Source organism: Eurosta solidaginis, chromosome 1, assembly GCF_040869045.1.
Source record: "Eurosta solidaginis isolate ZX-2024a chromosome 1, ASM4086904v1, whole genome shotgun sequence".
NCBI lineage: Eukaryota > Metazoa > Arthropoda > Insecta > Diptera > Tephritidae > Eurosta > Eurosta solidaginis.
The window spans coordinates 225980584-225995695 of NC_090319.1; the positions used below are offsets into that span (position 1 = coordinate 225980584).

The 15112-nt window shown below is 37.2% G+C and overlaps 1 protein-coding gene across 3 annotated transcripts in view; it reads left to right on the forward strand.

The window, feature by feature from the left end:
- Snap25 (Synaptosomal-associated protein 25kDa) overlaps window positions 1-15112 on the forward strand; it is a 1254720-nt gene that overhangs the window by 302255 nt on the left and 937353 nt on the right. For all 3 annotated transcript variants that reach the window (XM_067769106.1, XM_067769109.1, XM_067769100.1), the window contains one exon: window positions 7679-7720. In XM_067769106.1, coding sequence (XP_067625207.1) covers window positions 7679-7720 — 42 coding nt within the window. The remainder of the gene's footprint in view (window positions 1-7678; window positions 7721-15112) is intronic.

The window sequence follows — 15112 nt, forward strand, 5'->3', positions numbered from 1 at the left end:
ATATCCTTATATTCCGGGGCTTTCTCTATGTTTATTACCACCCTATGCTGTGCAGTGTCTACCGACTTCTCTTTGGTTTACGCATGTTTGTTGTGGAGAGTAGTGTTTCATCCACTTAGGACGTTATGTACACATCCACCAGCTTCTCAAAAAATTTGCGTAGTTCCCCTTTTAGTTTTTTCTACAAATTGGAGAGACTGGTCCTATATGTTTTATGCCGACTCCGAACGACATTTGCAAGGCAGATGAATTCTCACTGAGAAACTTTCCATGGCAGAAATACACAAGAAATCATTTCCGAGGGTCGCACCTTGTTGAGAAAACTTGTTTCTAAATTTTTATGTTGCTTCGCCCCGGACTTGAACCAGGATTTTTGATGTAGTAAGGTGTGCATGTACGCTATATAGTATAAGGAAAAATCGAAATTTGAATTGAAAAGTAAAGTCCTCTCTGCTAACAAAAATCATACTCTACAAGTCACGTATCGTACCCGTCCTGATATATGTTGCAGAAGCATGGACCATGACAACATCAATTGAAGCGGTTCTGGGAGTGTTTGAGAGAAAAGTTCTTCGAAAGATTTATAGACCTCTAAGCGCTGGCGATGGCGAGTACCGAAGGAGATTTAACGACGAGCTGTATGAGCTCTACGCAGACATCAACATAGTCCAGGGAATTAAAACGCAGCGGCTGCGATGGGTAGGCCACGTTATGCGAATGAAAGATGACGCTACTGTCAAGAAAGTGTTTCTATCGGAACCCGCCTATGGAAACAGAGATAGAGGGCGGCCCCACTCCGCTGGAAGCACCAGGAGAACGATTTACCCTCACCTGGTGTAACCAATCGGCGCCAGTTGGCAGAGAGAAGAAGCGACTGGCGCGCCTTGTTGGAAGGCCATAACCGTTTAAACAGTTAAGCGCCTATTAAGTAAGTAATTAATTTCCCACGTGTTGTTAGGGATAAGATTAATCGGGTTGAGGCAGAAATTTGCCATATCGTCCAGAAAATCATTATATCCAATTTGGATGGAACTGGTACCATTCTTCCATCAAAGATATACCAAGAAATGTGTGGAAGGTTGAAGTCCCCCAAGACAATCATCATTAAATTAATAGTTTCAAGAAGAGAGGTGAGTTGCATGTAAACTGATATATCAGATGAGGGCGGAATGTAACAGACAGCTAAGTATATATGATTGTTTCCTTACTAGATGTGGATACATTTTAGCTCAATCGATTCAATGAAGGGAACAATTACTGACCTTAATGTAGAACGTACGGGGAGTTGGACACCGCCTCCGATTTTGTCTAGGCGATCATTTCTGAATACTTGTTAATCGCTAGAAAAACATTCAGAACCGAAAACGTTTGGGTTTAACCACGTTTCTGTAAAGGAGATAATAGTATAGTCCCAATGTAACGTTTTTAAATAAAGGTCAACGACAAAGTTCCTACCCTAGTGAGGGCACCTTCTCCTTATTATTCGCATAATTACATTTACATTGCAATGTTTTCGACAACACATTTTACCGCTATTTATAGGCCGCTATATAGCGGAACACCTATGGAGGAAACCGGGCGTTTACATGGACTTTACTTGTGTAATGTAAATCATGTCTTTTATTTGCATACAGTAGGCATATGAGTTGCATATCTTTTACATATTGTTAACAATGGACGAAAAGTAATTTTTTACTGCAAATTTTTTCACATCTACCAACAAAACGCCAGTAAAAATGTTTTAAGTTTTTCACATCCGCAGTATAATAAAAGCTTTTTTTACGCACATACAGTGGCGTAAAAATAGGGTGACAGGGCTGGCAAAATCCCAGGGACCCCCGACCCTAGAAGGCCCCGGGCCAAGAGGGTGCGATCTCAAAAATATTTTTTTGCATTGTACCGGAGTGTTTTATTTTATTTGAAAAGTGTATATTTATAAATTCTGCTTAAAATTCAAAGTGGGAAAACTAAAGACCATAATACAATTTCAAGTTAATCGTCAAGCATTTGAACCAAACTAAAAAAGATGTTGATTCATTTTAAGACATGTACACTAGTGTGACTTTTATTTTTTTTTTCGTATCTTCACTTGTCAAGCCTCTTAGATTTATTCCAAATTATACAAAATATATGTATAAAAAATTCTAGATCGTTTGCATAATTATTGGGCTTGCCTTGAGCCCACAAAGTTTGCTAAAAATGCTTTTTTTCTCACTATGGCTCGTTTTAATTGTTCTTAACTTCACTAATATTTATTTTATAGAAAAACTTTATTCACAGATATTCTAGGGACATATTTGATGAATAATGTTGCTCTGTATTAGTTTTCTTTAACATTAATATTTAATCCAGAACAAACCAAATTTAAAAATAACAGCGAAATTTTCACATATCTTCGCATTCTTTGCCTGATGGTTATTTATTTTATTAAATGGTGTAATTATAAAAAGTTTTACAACAAAATCTCCTTCGTACTCAAAGGAAATTGTTTTTGATAGTTTTTAACAATTTGCAATATATATTGTTTTTGTTCTTCGTCGTTTGTGATATAGTATTGCATCAATTTCACCGCTCATTCAGCTGTATCGTTTACCACGTGAATGTTATTAACAATTTGAAGAGCAGTTTTAAAATTACTATCCGCAGGCCATAAACTTGGATCATTCTTCAAAGATGCTGTATTGATTTTAAAGCGAAGAAAAAAATTGTTTGTCTCAGAAGAAATGAACTGATACATTCCGCCTTCAATAACATTCATAACATTTAAATTTTGTACTGATGTGCGTTTTACGCCTTCATTTAAAGTCTCACGACTAAATGCCTTCACCATCTCTTTTTTTAACTCAACAGAAACATTGTTATCAAAAAATGCTAAAGCCACACATTCAGGACTCAAGTACCATAAGTGGTTTTTAAATTTGTTTAACGCAATTTGAGATATATCAGCATCGATTTTTTTAAAAGAATACAGTTTTTTCAAAAACTGGAAATCTTTGTATGGTACTTGTGCAGCAGAAGGGGCAGAGAACCACATCTCAACATATACTGAAACAATAAAAATACATATATTACGTAATCTTTTACTGCCAAATCAAATTCACGTCGAAATAAAAATATTTGTAAGCAGTATATAGCTTTTGCCATCCATCTCGCGTGGTGGACAGCCCGAGGGGCGCGGAAAGCTGCATCGCGAATAGGTGGAGTCTCGCCAAGAAATATTAGTGTTAGCTCAAGAAACTCTCTGTAATCATCTCTTGGCTGTTTAGTTTTGATCGCATCGTTCACAAATTCAATTATTTTATCCTTTTCTACTGTTAAATATTTTTTGACATCATTATCTTCCATTCCAGACAGATAATTATTTTGGTTAATATTTCCCCATGTATTTTTAAATTGCCGTAATAATTTTACATTTGGGTTTTCGGTTTTGCTCATCTTAACTTAAAAGGCACTTTTTAATACGACTTCCAAAATGTGGTGACGGCAAGGTTGCCAAAGAAGCTGCTTTTGAAGACTGTGTTCAATAGTCGTACAAGTTCCATTAAAACGGACTGTATTTACGGCAGTTATGTCGAACACCAAGGCTTTTATATGATCTTGAAGTTCCCATTCAAATATAGCTTTACAAACAGCAGACGCCTGCTCTCCGCCAGTTCCACTTTTAAGTGCGGGCACTTCAATTAGTTGCTCCGTACGCCTGCTTGAAATTATGATTGGAGGTCTGTCAACTTTTTAATTCCCAGTAAGAGCTGGTAACAGCTTTCCGTTCCAGTGCAAACAAATTGCACCAAGTTCGTTCTTATATTCTTTTATATTTTTGAACTGTTCTGCTCGTTTTTTCCCCTCACATTATGTAAAACCTTTTATTTATAATACAGTTTTGTATTTCAAGACCGACTGCATCTACCACGGATATAATTAAATTCACAGCTTTTCGATCACTAACCTTACAAACATCTAAGGCGGCTGCAAGTTTTGGAGTCATTATATTTTTATATCCTCTCATTTTTCGGCTGGCGTTGGCATTACAGCTTCTGCTCCTAAGGCCTGCTAAAAAGGAATTAAGTGTTCTGGTTATAGTTTTGTAATGTAACCCTGTGTGTTTCAATTATTTCTCATCTACGTTTCATATAGCTTCATTCTCACGTTTTACTTATATTTTATAACCTCGAACTTACCTCATAGCTAGCAGAGATTTCGCTGATATCGCTCTCCGAACTGCAGGAAGAAAGTTCAGCTGTTTCATCTGAATAAAGACATTACAAATAAATATATGTTATACTATATTAAAAATAATATACAATTTGTTCTTACTAGAAGCAGCTAATGCACGATCACTCTGCTCTTTCCGTTTTAAATGATTTTGTTGACGTTCTTCCATTCTTTCTTCACTTACTGTTGTTTTTTAATCAATGCCATACATAAACCAACCCCGGTCTACCTTTCTTTCTTTGATTCTTCAAAAATAATTTGTCCTCTGAATTTTTAATAAGGTCCAGTGGATTTGCACTTGCTATATCAAATAAGTCGTCTAACTTTGACGTCCGCACCTCTTCTCTTTCTCTTTGCGTTTCCGATTTAATTTTAGAATTTTTATTCACTTTCCTCCATGCATAAATCTTCAAGTTTTGTTATGCAGTGTTGCTTGGTTATAGTGCGGATTCGAGCTTTATCCCAAAAAATATTCACTTCTTCGACCACTAATTAAGCACTCTCACGTAAATTTAATTTACTGCTCGTAAATTAAAAAATAATACCTTCTAACTTCTTTGTTAGAAGGTAGTGTACACACACTTAAGGAAGGAGAAAAATAGCCTAACAAATGAATTTTCTCACGCAGAATTCTTGATGGCATGTCTAATTACTTTAAATGCACGACAATAAATGAAATGTAGTCGTCGTTAAGTAACAACAACAATAATATTCTGATCTGCTACTCAGTAAGAACTAACGGTAAACTGTTGCACTAATTATGTGTTGCAAATTGTTAGCAAAGATTTATTAATATAAAAAGAGTACTAAATACACAAACTCGTTTTCAATGCACGTACAATTTGGACTGTAAAAAAGTTATTACAATACATATTTTAACTCACTGACAGAAATTCCAAAGCCAATACAACTAAGTTAAATATTCTATGTTGTTACCAAGTGATAAATAAGCAAAGTAGTTTTATAAGACAAATAATTATATGAAAATATGTTCGTATGCAAAGAATGCGAAGATATGTGAAAATTCCGCTGATATTTTTTAATTTAGTGTTTTTCTGGATTAAATATTAATGTTAAAGAAAACTAATACCGAGCAACATTGTTCGTCAGATATGTCCCTCGAATATTTGTGAATAAAGTTTTCTATAAAATAAATATTTCTTAAGTTAAGAACAATTAAAACGAGACATAGTGAGAAAAATAGCATTTTTAGCAAATTTTGCGTGCTCAAAGCACGCCCAATAATTATGCAAACGATCTAAAAATTTTTATATATAGTTTTTCTCTAATTTGGAATAAATCTAAGGGGTTTGCCAAGTGAAAATACGAAAAAAAAATTATTGTCCATATAACTTGCGGTCACACTAATGTACACGTCATACGTGAGGGAGGTTATCTATTGATATGCAACATTTTTTTTAAACTTTATATCTAATAAAGAAAGTGAGTCTTTAATAACATAAAAAACATTAAACCTTACTGGTTGGGAAGGAAGTTATGATGTCGTTTTTGCTATACAAGTTCGGTTTGTTGAAGTCCAAAAAGCGCTAACAAAAACGTAAAAAATGCAAATCAGATGAAAGAAATGAAGCTGTTTCATTCAAAAAGAAAATCTAAAACTACAATTTTGTTATGTTGTCTATAGCTTTCCGTAGTGAACATATTTTAACGAGTATTGAACATCCGGTTCCGACAAATGATCAATCGGACACCCAAATATACTAAATCACCAAATTTCATCAAGATATCTCAAAAATTGGGGGACACATTTGCGTTCAAACAGGCATACAGACGGACAGATAGATAGACGGACATGGCTAAATAAACTCAGTCGTCATCCTGATCACTTCGGTATACTTATTGGTGGGTCTATCTCTTCTCCTTTAAGGACTTACAATTCTGAGATACGTGACAAGCTTTATATACCTTTTGATTTTCATGAAGGTATAAGAAGTGTGTGTATCCCACTTTGATTTTGGTATACGTCGGACACTATGACTTAAAAGGTTTATGTGTACTATTTCAACATACACGTAATTTCACATGGCGTATGTATAAATATCCCAAGATTTGTTAACCCATTGTTACAAAAAAGACAAAAGTATAAATACCTGGGAATGTGCTACGTTGAGTAGAACACTAATCCGGGTAAGAAATTTTCCAAGTACATCCTAAACTCTAAGTTATGAAAAAAACTCATTTTTGTACCTTGGCGAACTCATTACCCTGCAAACCAGTTGGGTATGTATTGATTTAAAATTTCTAAACGGTTGCATAGAGTAACCCTTTTTTAAGGCATGTCTGATAGTTAAGAAAATATTTGACTTGTGAGAGTATTTGTTCAATAAATACAACTTTTATAATTGATATCATCGGTCTAAACACGCGCGCCGTTAGGTCTGCTTACTCCAAACTGGAAAAAAAGCGGTAAAAATGGGTTTGATAGTGAATTAGGACAAAACGAAGTACCCGCTGTCATCGGGCAAAGAATCAGCGCATATGCGCCTTGGCAACCACGCTACTTTTGGCAGCCATAATTTCGAAATAGTAAAAGACTTCGTGCTTTGGGAACCAGCATCACCACTAGCAACAACATCAGTTCTGAAATCTAGCGAAGAATCACTCTTGCCAATAAATGCTACTTTGGACTAGCAGGCAATTGAAAAGTAAAGTCCTCTCTCGGCAAAAGAAAATCATACTCTACAAGTCACTTATCGTACCTGTCCTGCTATACGCCACAGAAGCATGGACCATGACAACATGAGATGAAGCGGCTCTGGGAGTGTTCGAGATAAAAGTTCTTCGAAGGATTTATGGACCTCTGCGCTTTGGCGATGGCGAGTACCGAAGAAAATTTAACGATGAGCTGTACGAATTAAAACGCAGCGGCTGCGCTGGCTAGGCCATGTTATGCGAATGAAAGATGACGCTCCGGCCAAGAAAGTCTTTCTATCGGAACCCGCCTATGGAAGCAGACTTAGAGGGTGGCTCTCACTCCGCTGGAAGGACCAGGTGGAAAACGATTTAAACTCCCCTGGGTTGACCACTTGGCGCCGGTTGGCAGAGAGAAGGAGCGACTGGCACGCCTTGTTGGACGGCCATAACCGTTTAACGGTTAAGCGCCAATTAAGTAAGTAAGTAAATACAATTTTTTAATTTTACGGGGTATTCAACTTTGCGTTATTTTACATCACTATCTTTTTTTAATGGACATGAAATTCATGTCACACACAATATCAAGCATTTTTTAACAGGCATGCATATCGTTGGAAAGCCCTACATAACTAAAGACTTTGCAGGTTTTTGGAAATTGTTCATCCGATTTGTGTTTTACTCGACGAGGCCTATAAGAAAAATATTATTTCTGTCCAAGTATTTTTAGATGTCACACATTGTAATAGTTTGTAAGCTGAACAATATTTTTGTTATTAGAATACCTAATAAAATATTCAATTTCTATTTTCAGTCGCTTGATAGTACCCGTAGAATGCTCGCTCTCTGTGAAGAGGTAAGTCATATCAAACAATTATTTGTATATCCTTGCAAAAGGCAAAATTGAAAGGTTTTTTCTATTTTTCGCTTGATTAGTTTAATATTTCAACAAAACTTTAAAAAACAACATACTAATTAAATATAAATTTTATACCAACATTAAGGTTTTCCCGAATTTCTTTATTTTTAAGGGTATTAAAGCGCATACGATACTTTTTAGTCATGCTTAGAGGCCATTGAAGAAAATATTGACGATGTACATACATTTATTTATTTATTTATTTTTTGAATGGATGACGTTTAGCTGTATCCTATTAATAAAATAATCAAAATGTTATCTGTTTAAAAAGCTAAAAGCCAACTACTGAATTTAATATCGACAAAGTTGTACTAGCCCAGATTTCGACCGCATACTAGTAAAACTCGATAACAAAAAAAATGTAACTAATTTACAACTACATTTATCTAAAATTTGCGCGAAACTTCGAATTTTTTATTTCAATTATTTCAATTCTGAGTTAAGAAATTTGTACATAGACTTAATGAGTCCGTAGTACCAAATTTTTTAATTAAAGATTTTCATAAACAGTGTTATATTTTGTTTGTTTAATGGTGTGTTCAGTTTATACTTAATATTAAAAAATTCATGAGCATAACACCGACATATAACAATTGTATATTCAATTATTATGTTTGTTTAAGAGAAACTGAAAATAAAGAAATATTTACTAGCATATTGCGGTGGTACCATTTCGAAAACCGTTACGTAATCATCATCAGGCAAATTTGTAATGTTATCAAAGGTTTCGGGATTCGAAACGCGAATTAAACGGTGAGACTGCAGTAGTCTTAACCACTAGGCTATCTTGCTTGTATTTGTTTTCTTGCCTATTTCAGTTTATCTCATTTGTACCCTAACACAATTGAGACATGCTGTCTCTATATTGATTTGTGTGTTATGTAGATTTGTTTTTGTAAAGTTATTTTTTTCTTTGCGAATAAACGCGTTCCTCAAATTGAAAAAGTAATAATGTGGTCGTGGTCCGCTCTTTTCCCTTATCTGAAGGACTGAATTCTTTTTTTGAAGAATTTTTGTATAACAGCTGTTAAACGAGGTGAAAAGTAAGACTCTGCCTTCTGACTTTTCACCTTAACAATAAAACAAAAACTCGAAATGTAGAATTACAAACTTCGTAAGCTGATATCTATTTATTGGAGGCTAACTTCGGAAAACGGAGATAGTACTTTGTTTACTTAAGCCTCAATCTCTACAAAAAGGTGGGTTTTGTCCAATACCCAGAAAAAAAATTGATTTTGTCGCATAGTGTTATTATTATAAATAATAAACAACAGGTTTGACTCACTTATTTACTTTGACTTCCCCTATTCATGATATTTGGCATATCTTTATTAACATTTCAATGTGTTTAAGCCGCCTACATCCCAAAATGAGACGGCGGTTTGCCCCACCCTTACGCGCAGACGTGCGCGCGGAACTGGAACTTTGTTAACTGCCCTAATCATGTGAAAACGACTTCATAGCTTAAAAGCACATTAAACGGAAATTTGAAGCCTCTCAAGGCCAAATTAATGATATATCAATTTTAAAAATCGGACGTCAAATAACCAAGTTACAACGAGAAAACCTTTTCGGCTGTATTTCAAAAACAAAATTCCGAAACCCTCTCAACATAATCTTTAAATTTAGGGGCGGATATTAGCAACTTTTTTTTTTGTATGGGGACCAACCCAGTCTACCATAGCAATATGCCAGTAAATGTTTCTTTATTTTCAGTTTCTCTTAAACAAACATAATACTTGAATATTCAATTGTTATAAGCCGGTGTTAAACTTATAAATTTTTAAATATTAAGTATAATTGAAAACACCATTAAACAAACAAAACATAAATATGTAAAACTGAGCCCGAGTTTACGAAAAATGCTTCTTATTCGCAATGAAAAAAGGAACTTTACAAAATCAAATCTACATAACACACAAATCAATATAGAGACATCATATTTCCATTGTGTTGTTAGTGTACAAATGAGATAAACTTAAATAAGCAAGAAAAGAAATACAAGCAGGATAGCCTAGTGGTTAAGGCTACTGCAGTTTCACCGTGTAATTCGCGGTTCGAATCTCGGTGAAACCTTTGATAACATTTTGCTTGATTATGATTACGTGGGGTTTTCGAAACAGTCTTATGAAAATTTAGTTAACTAACTCAGCGTGATCCTATTGGACCGAACTTGTCCTAGTATAGCCTGATCAACGATCCAGACTAGTTTTCTTTATATGAATTTTACTTTCATATCCAGATTATTATTATAAAATGTTAGTATATTGTCTATATTTTAAGCATGACGTGACACATATTGGGGAAAATCTCGTACTTCAAAACGTAATGGTTCACACTACGTAAAACACATGTGTCGCTGCATGCCATTTAGAACATTGCAGGACCTCTTCAAACCATTTGTTGCGAAGAGCCATTTTTAACTGCCTTAAATTAAGATCTGTTTTTTAAGTGCGATTTTAAGTTAACTTTAGTTTAAACCTGCTCGTTTGGCCTCTTTAACTATGGTTAACAGCTAAATTTTTATGTAAAAGGCCATAGTGGCAGGTAAAATTGAGACTACAGTTAATAACAGCCTAAATTTGCGATTAAAAACTAAGTCTAAACATTAAAAATGGCAGGGTTAAATTCTGATGGAGTTAAACTGTAGTTAAAACTTGGAAAGAGTACAAAGCTGGGAGATCTTGCAATTGATTTTTGAGTGACGATATGGAAAACTAGAATTTTGAAACATACTTCAAAACCCGATGAAAATGCAAAGAACACCCGCTAGGTGGCACCCGACATTTTTAGGGCGAATTTTATGTAACGTCCCGGCAACCGAGATGCCAGAAACTTTAAACCAGTGCCTCCACAGACAAGATTTTTTGTACTGTTTTCCATAACAGTACATATTTCATGGAAATATAAAAAAAATCAATGAATTAATTTCGCTTACATGTTTAATGCGGTTACTAAAAGGTGTCACGATATGTGGAAAAGTTTAAACTGTGCCTCCTGGTTTAAACATATACCATATGAAATTGGATAATTAACAACAGCGAAATGGGAAATTTATTTTAATCTACCTACACATCTTATTTAAGGTTTTCACTTTTGCACTGAGGTAATTTATTTACTCGGATAATGACACGAAATATATTTGAGTCTATTTCGACTTTATTCTTAATTTTGTTTTTATAAATATGGGTGTTTCCAACGTTACTGATGTTCCATCCTGTATAGAAAACCTGTACTGGGTCTGAAAATTTTCTTTTGCAATTCTTTTTCGATTGTGGCTTTATTTATTTCGCCTTTTGTAAATGATCTTGAAGCATAGGCAATTGGTAGTTATTTTCCTTCATACTCTTGGCTTAGCACAGCACCGCAAGCATAACCACTTTCGTCAGTTGTAATACAGAGCTCTCTATCAAAATCGAGATATTTTAGAATATTTGGATTAATTAATGCATTTTTAGGTAGTTAAAAGATTTTTTATCCCTATGGGGTTTTCTTTCTTTCACTCTCAGGAACTGGGAACGTCTATATAAATTACCACGTTACTTTTCGAAACCGTCGCTCTCAGGAACTGGGAATGTTGATGTGCTTTATTGGTGGCGATTGTCAAGTGGCAGGATCACCATGTATAATATAACAAATATTTTAATTCGATGGAGGCAGCATTAAGTGCCGGATATCAGAAAAGTTTCAACAAGATTATTATTGTGGGTAGAGGCACCCTCGAGTGCCGAATACCTATCTTCTTTATTTTAAAAACTTCAGTGTATTTATACTTTATTCTTCTTAGTTACTACATAAACATATACATATTGTAACGGATTTAGTGCAAATCCTCTTATTTGCAACCTTCTGCAAAGTTCAAATTACTAAACTGTTGAATAAATAACTCCATTTTTTTAAAAATGCAAAATGGCCTTTATTAAAGTACTTCACAATAAATAACTCTACTATTGCCAGACAGATTGCGTGCTTAATCAAAACTGATTCTAACGCCTCTATTGTTGAGGCGTTTTATACTCTTTATTTCCTCATTGCATCTTCTAGGCGCTTCTGTTCTAGAATCTACTAGTTGGTTATCTGTTATAATTATAACTACAGATGTACGTGTATAGCTCTCATATTCGCGTGTGTTTGTGAGCGACACTTCCACAATTATAATTGCATATCTCAGATAAGATATCTGCATGTGTTTGTGCGCTGCTTCTCTGCTGCGTGTACGTACATATATGTAGACATAATGATTGAATTATTGATTTGCATTCACGTCGCTGTTAGCACCGGCTTAGAGATGGCAGTACCCCTTACTTACTTACTTAATTGGCGCCTAACCGTCTAAACGGTTATGGCCGTCCTACAAGGCGCGCCAGTCGCTCTTTCGTTCCGCCAACCGGCGCCAATTGGTCACACCAAGGGAGTGTAAATCGTTTTCCACCTGGTCCTTCCAACGGAGTGGGGGCCGCCCTCTACCTCCGCTTCCATAGGCGGGTTCCGATAGAAACACTTTCTTGGCCGGAGCATCATCTTTCATTCGCATAACATGGCCTAGCCAGCGCAGCCGCTGCGTTTTAATTCCCTGGACTATGTTGATGTCTGCGTATAGCTCGTACAGCTCATCATTAAATCTTCTTCGGTACTCGCTATCGCCAACGCGTTGTCATGGTCTATGCTTCTGCCCTATATAGCAGGACGGGTACGATAAGTGACTTGTAGAGTATGATTTTCGTTCGCCGAGAGAGGACTTTACTTTTCAATTGCCTACCTAGTCCAAAGTAGCATTTATTGGCAAGATTGATTATTCGCTGGATTTCAGTGCTGATGTTGTTGCTAGTGCTGATGCTGGTTCCCAAATAAACGAAGTCTTTTACTATTTCCAAATTATGGCTGCCAACAGTAGCGTGGTTGCCAAGGCGCGTATGCGCTGACTCTTTGCTGGATGACAGTAGGTACTTCGTTTTGTCCTCATTCACCATCAAACACATCTTTACCGCTTCTTTTTCCAGTTTGGAGTAAGCAGAACTAACAGCGCGGGTGTTTAGGCCGATGATATCAATATCATCAGCATATGCCAGTAATTGCACGCTTTTATAGTATATTGTAATTTTCTCCAGCATCAAATTAAAGAAATCGCACGATAGGGGGTCACCCTGTCTGAAACCTCGTTTAGTTTCGAACGGCTCGGAGAGGTCCTTCCCAATTCTGACTGAGCTGATGGTGTTGCTCAACGTAATTTTGCACAGCCGTATAAGTTTTGCGGGGAAACCAAATTCAGACATAGCGGCATATAGGCAGCTCCTTTTCGTGGTGTCGAAGGCGGCTTTAAAGTCGACGAAGAGGTGATGTGTGTCGATTCTCTTTTCACGGGTTTTTCCAAGATTTGGCGCATTGTGCAAATCTGGTCGATGGTAGATTTACCATGTCTGAAGCCGCACTTATAAGGTCCAATCAGCCGGTTCACGGTGGGCTTCAATCTTTCGCACAATACACTTGGAAGGACCTTATATGCGATATTAAGAAGGCTGATTCCACGATAGTTGGTGCATTTTGCAGTATCCCCCTTCTTGTGGACTGGGCAAAGAACACTTAAATTCCATCCGTCGGGCATGCACTCGTCTGCCCATATTTTGCTAAGAAGCTGCTGCATGCGCCTTACCAACTCTTCGCCGCCGTACTTGAATAGCTCCGCGGGCAATTCATCAGCGCCCACGGCCTTGTTGTTTTTCAATCTGGTTATTGCTATTCTACCTTCGTCATAATCGGGCGGGGGGACATATATTACATCATCATCGATTGCGGGATCGGGTTCTTCATCTCTGCGCAGTGAATTGCTGCCTCCATTTAGGAGAGCAGAGAAGTATTCCCTCTATAACCTAAGCACTCTCTGGACATCAGTTACAAGGTCGCCGTTTTCATTCCTACAGGAGTTTGCCCCGGTCTTAAAACCTTCCGTCTGTCGCAGTATTTTTTTGGTAGAATTTTCGGGCGTTATTCCTGGTGGCTAGCAGCTCAAGCTCCTCGCAATCACGCTTTCTGCTTCTGCTTTTTTCTTCCTGAAAAGGCGTCTCGCTTTCCTTTTCAACTCACGATAGCGTTCACTTTTAACGTAGCCCTGTAGGCAGCGTCTTTTCTTTCGGTTGCGGCATTCTTAATCGTACCAGTTGTTTTTTCGGCGGCAGTACGAAGTGCTTTGGAGATATACTCCCACTGCTCCTGTATTCCTTCAGGATGAGTTGTGCTCTCAGAGAGCAGGTGTGAGAGTCGAGTTGCGAAATCATTGGCAGTCTGTTGTGATTGAAGCTTTTCGACGTCTAGCTTTCCTTGTGTTTTTTGTTCCTTGGTTTTAGCCGCGTTGAGGCGGGTGCGTATTTTGGCTGCAAGATATAATGGTCCGAGTCGATGTTAGGTCCTCGGGTCGTGCGCACATCTAAAACACTGGAGGCATGCCGTCCGTCTATCCCAACGTGATCGATCTGATTGCGAGTATTTCGATCAGGAGACAGCCATGTAGCTTGATGTATCTTTTTATGCTTGAACCTCGTGCTCGATATGACCATGTTTCGAGCACCGGAAAATTCAACCAGCCTCAGTCCGTTAGTGTTGCTAATATTCGTAACACTGCCCTCCACCTAAGTCTGATCGTCCCGATCAGACAAATCTCCCGATCTAAACGCCGCTAGCATCTCCAAATGTACAACTCTTTTACTCTGCGGTTTCCCAATGTGGTAGATGGTATCACTGACCTTCTTCACAACTTTGTGCGGGCCTTCCCAACTGCACCTAATCTTGGATGGAACACCTTTCCGCCGGTAAGGGTTGTATAACAGTACCAAATCTCCCGCCAAGGAACCTTCAGAATTATTGTCCTCATCCCAACTGCGTTTCATCTTACTACTCATTATCTTGGATCGTTCCCTCGCGCTCGGTTGTTTGACCAATGAAGAACTACTTCGCAGAGCTTGGTCTTGGTGGATTGACTTTGCATCATCAGTATCGTCTTGACGTTTCACAACAGTAGTGCGCGCTGGCTCGAAACCACCCTTGCATCCTTTCTGGAAAATTATTTCAGTCGATTTAGTGCGTCCATTAGGGTTTGTCAGTGTCAGTGTTTCTCTCGCAGAGACCTTTACCTTTGACTTTCGTGGCCTTTGTCGACTTTTCTCCACCAGTACTCGATTACTGCTGAAACCTTTTTCCAAACTGAAGTTAAGTGGCACATCCTTGTTCTTATACTGCATAATCCTTCTCCGCATATCGATCCTGATGTCATAGTCAACTAAGAAATCCACTCACAATATGACTTCATCAACGATCTCTGCCACAACGAATTTGTGT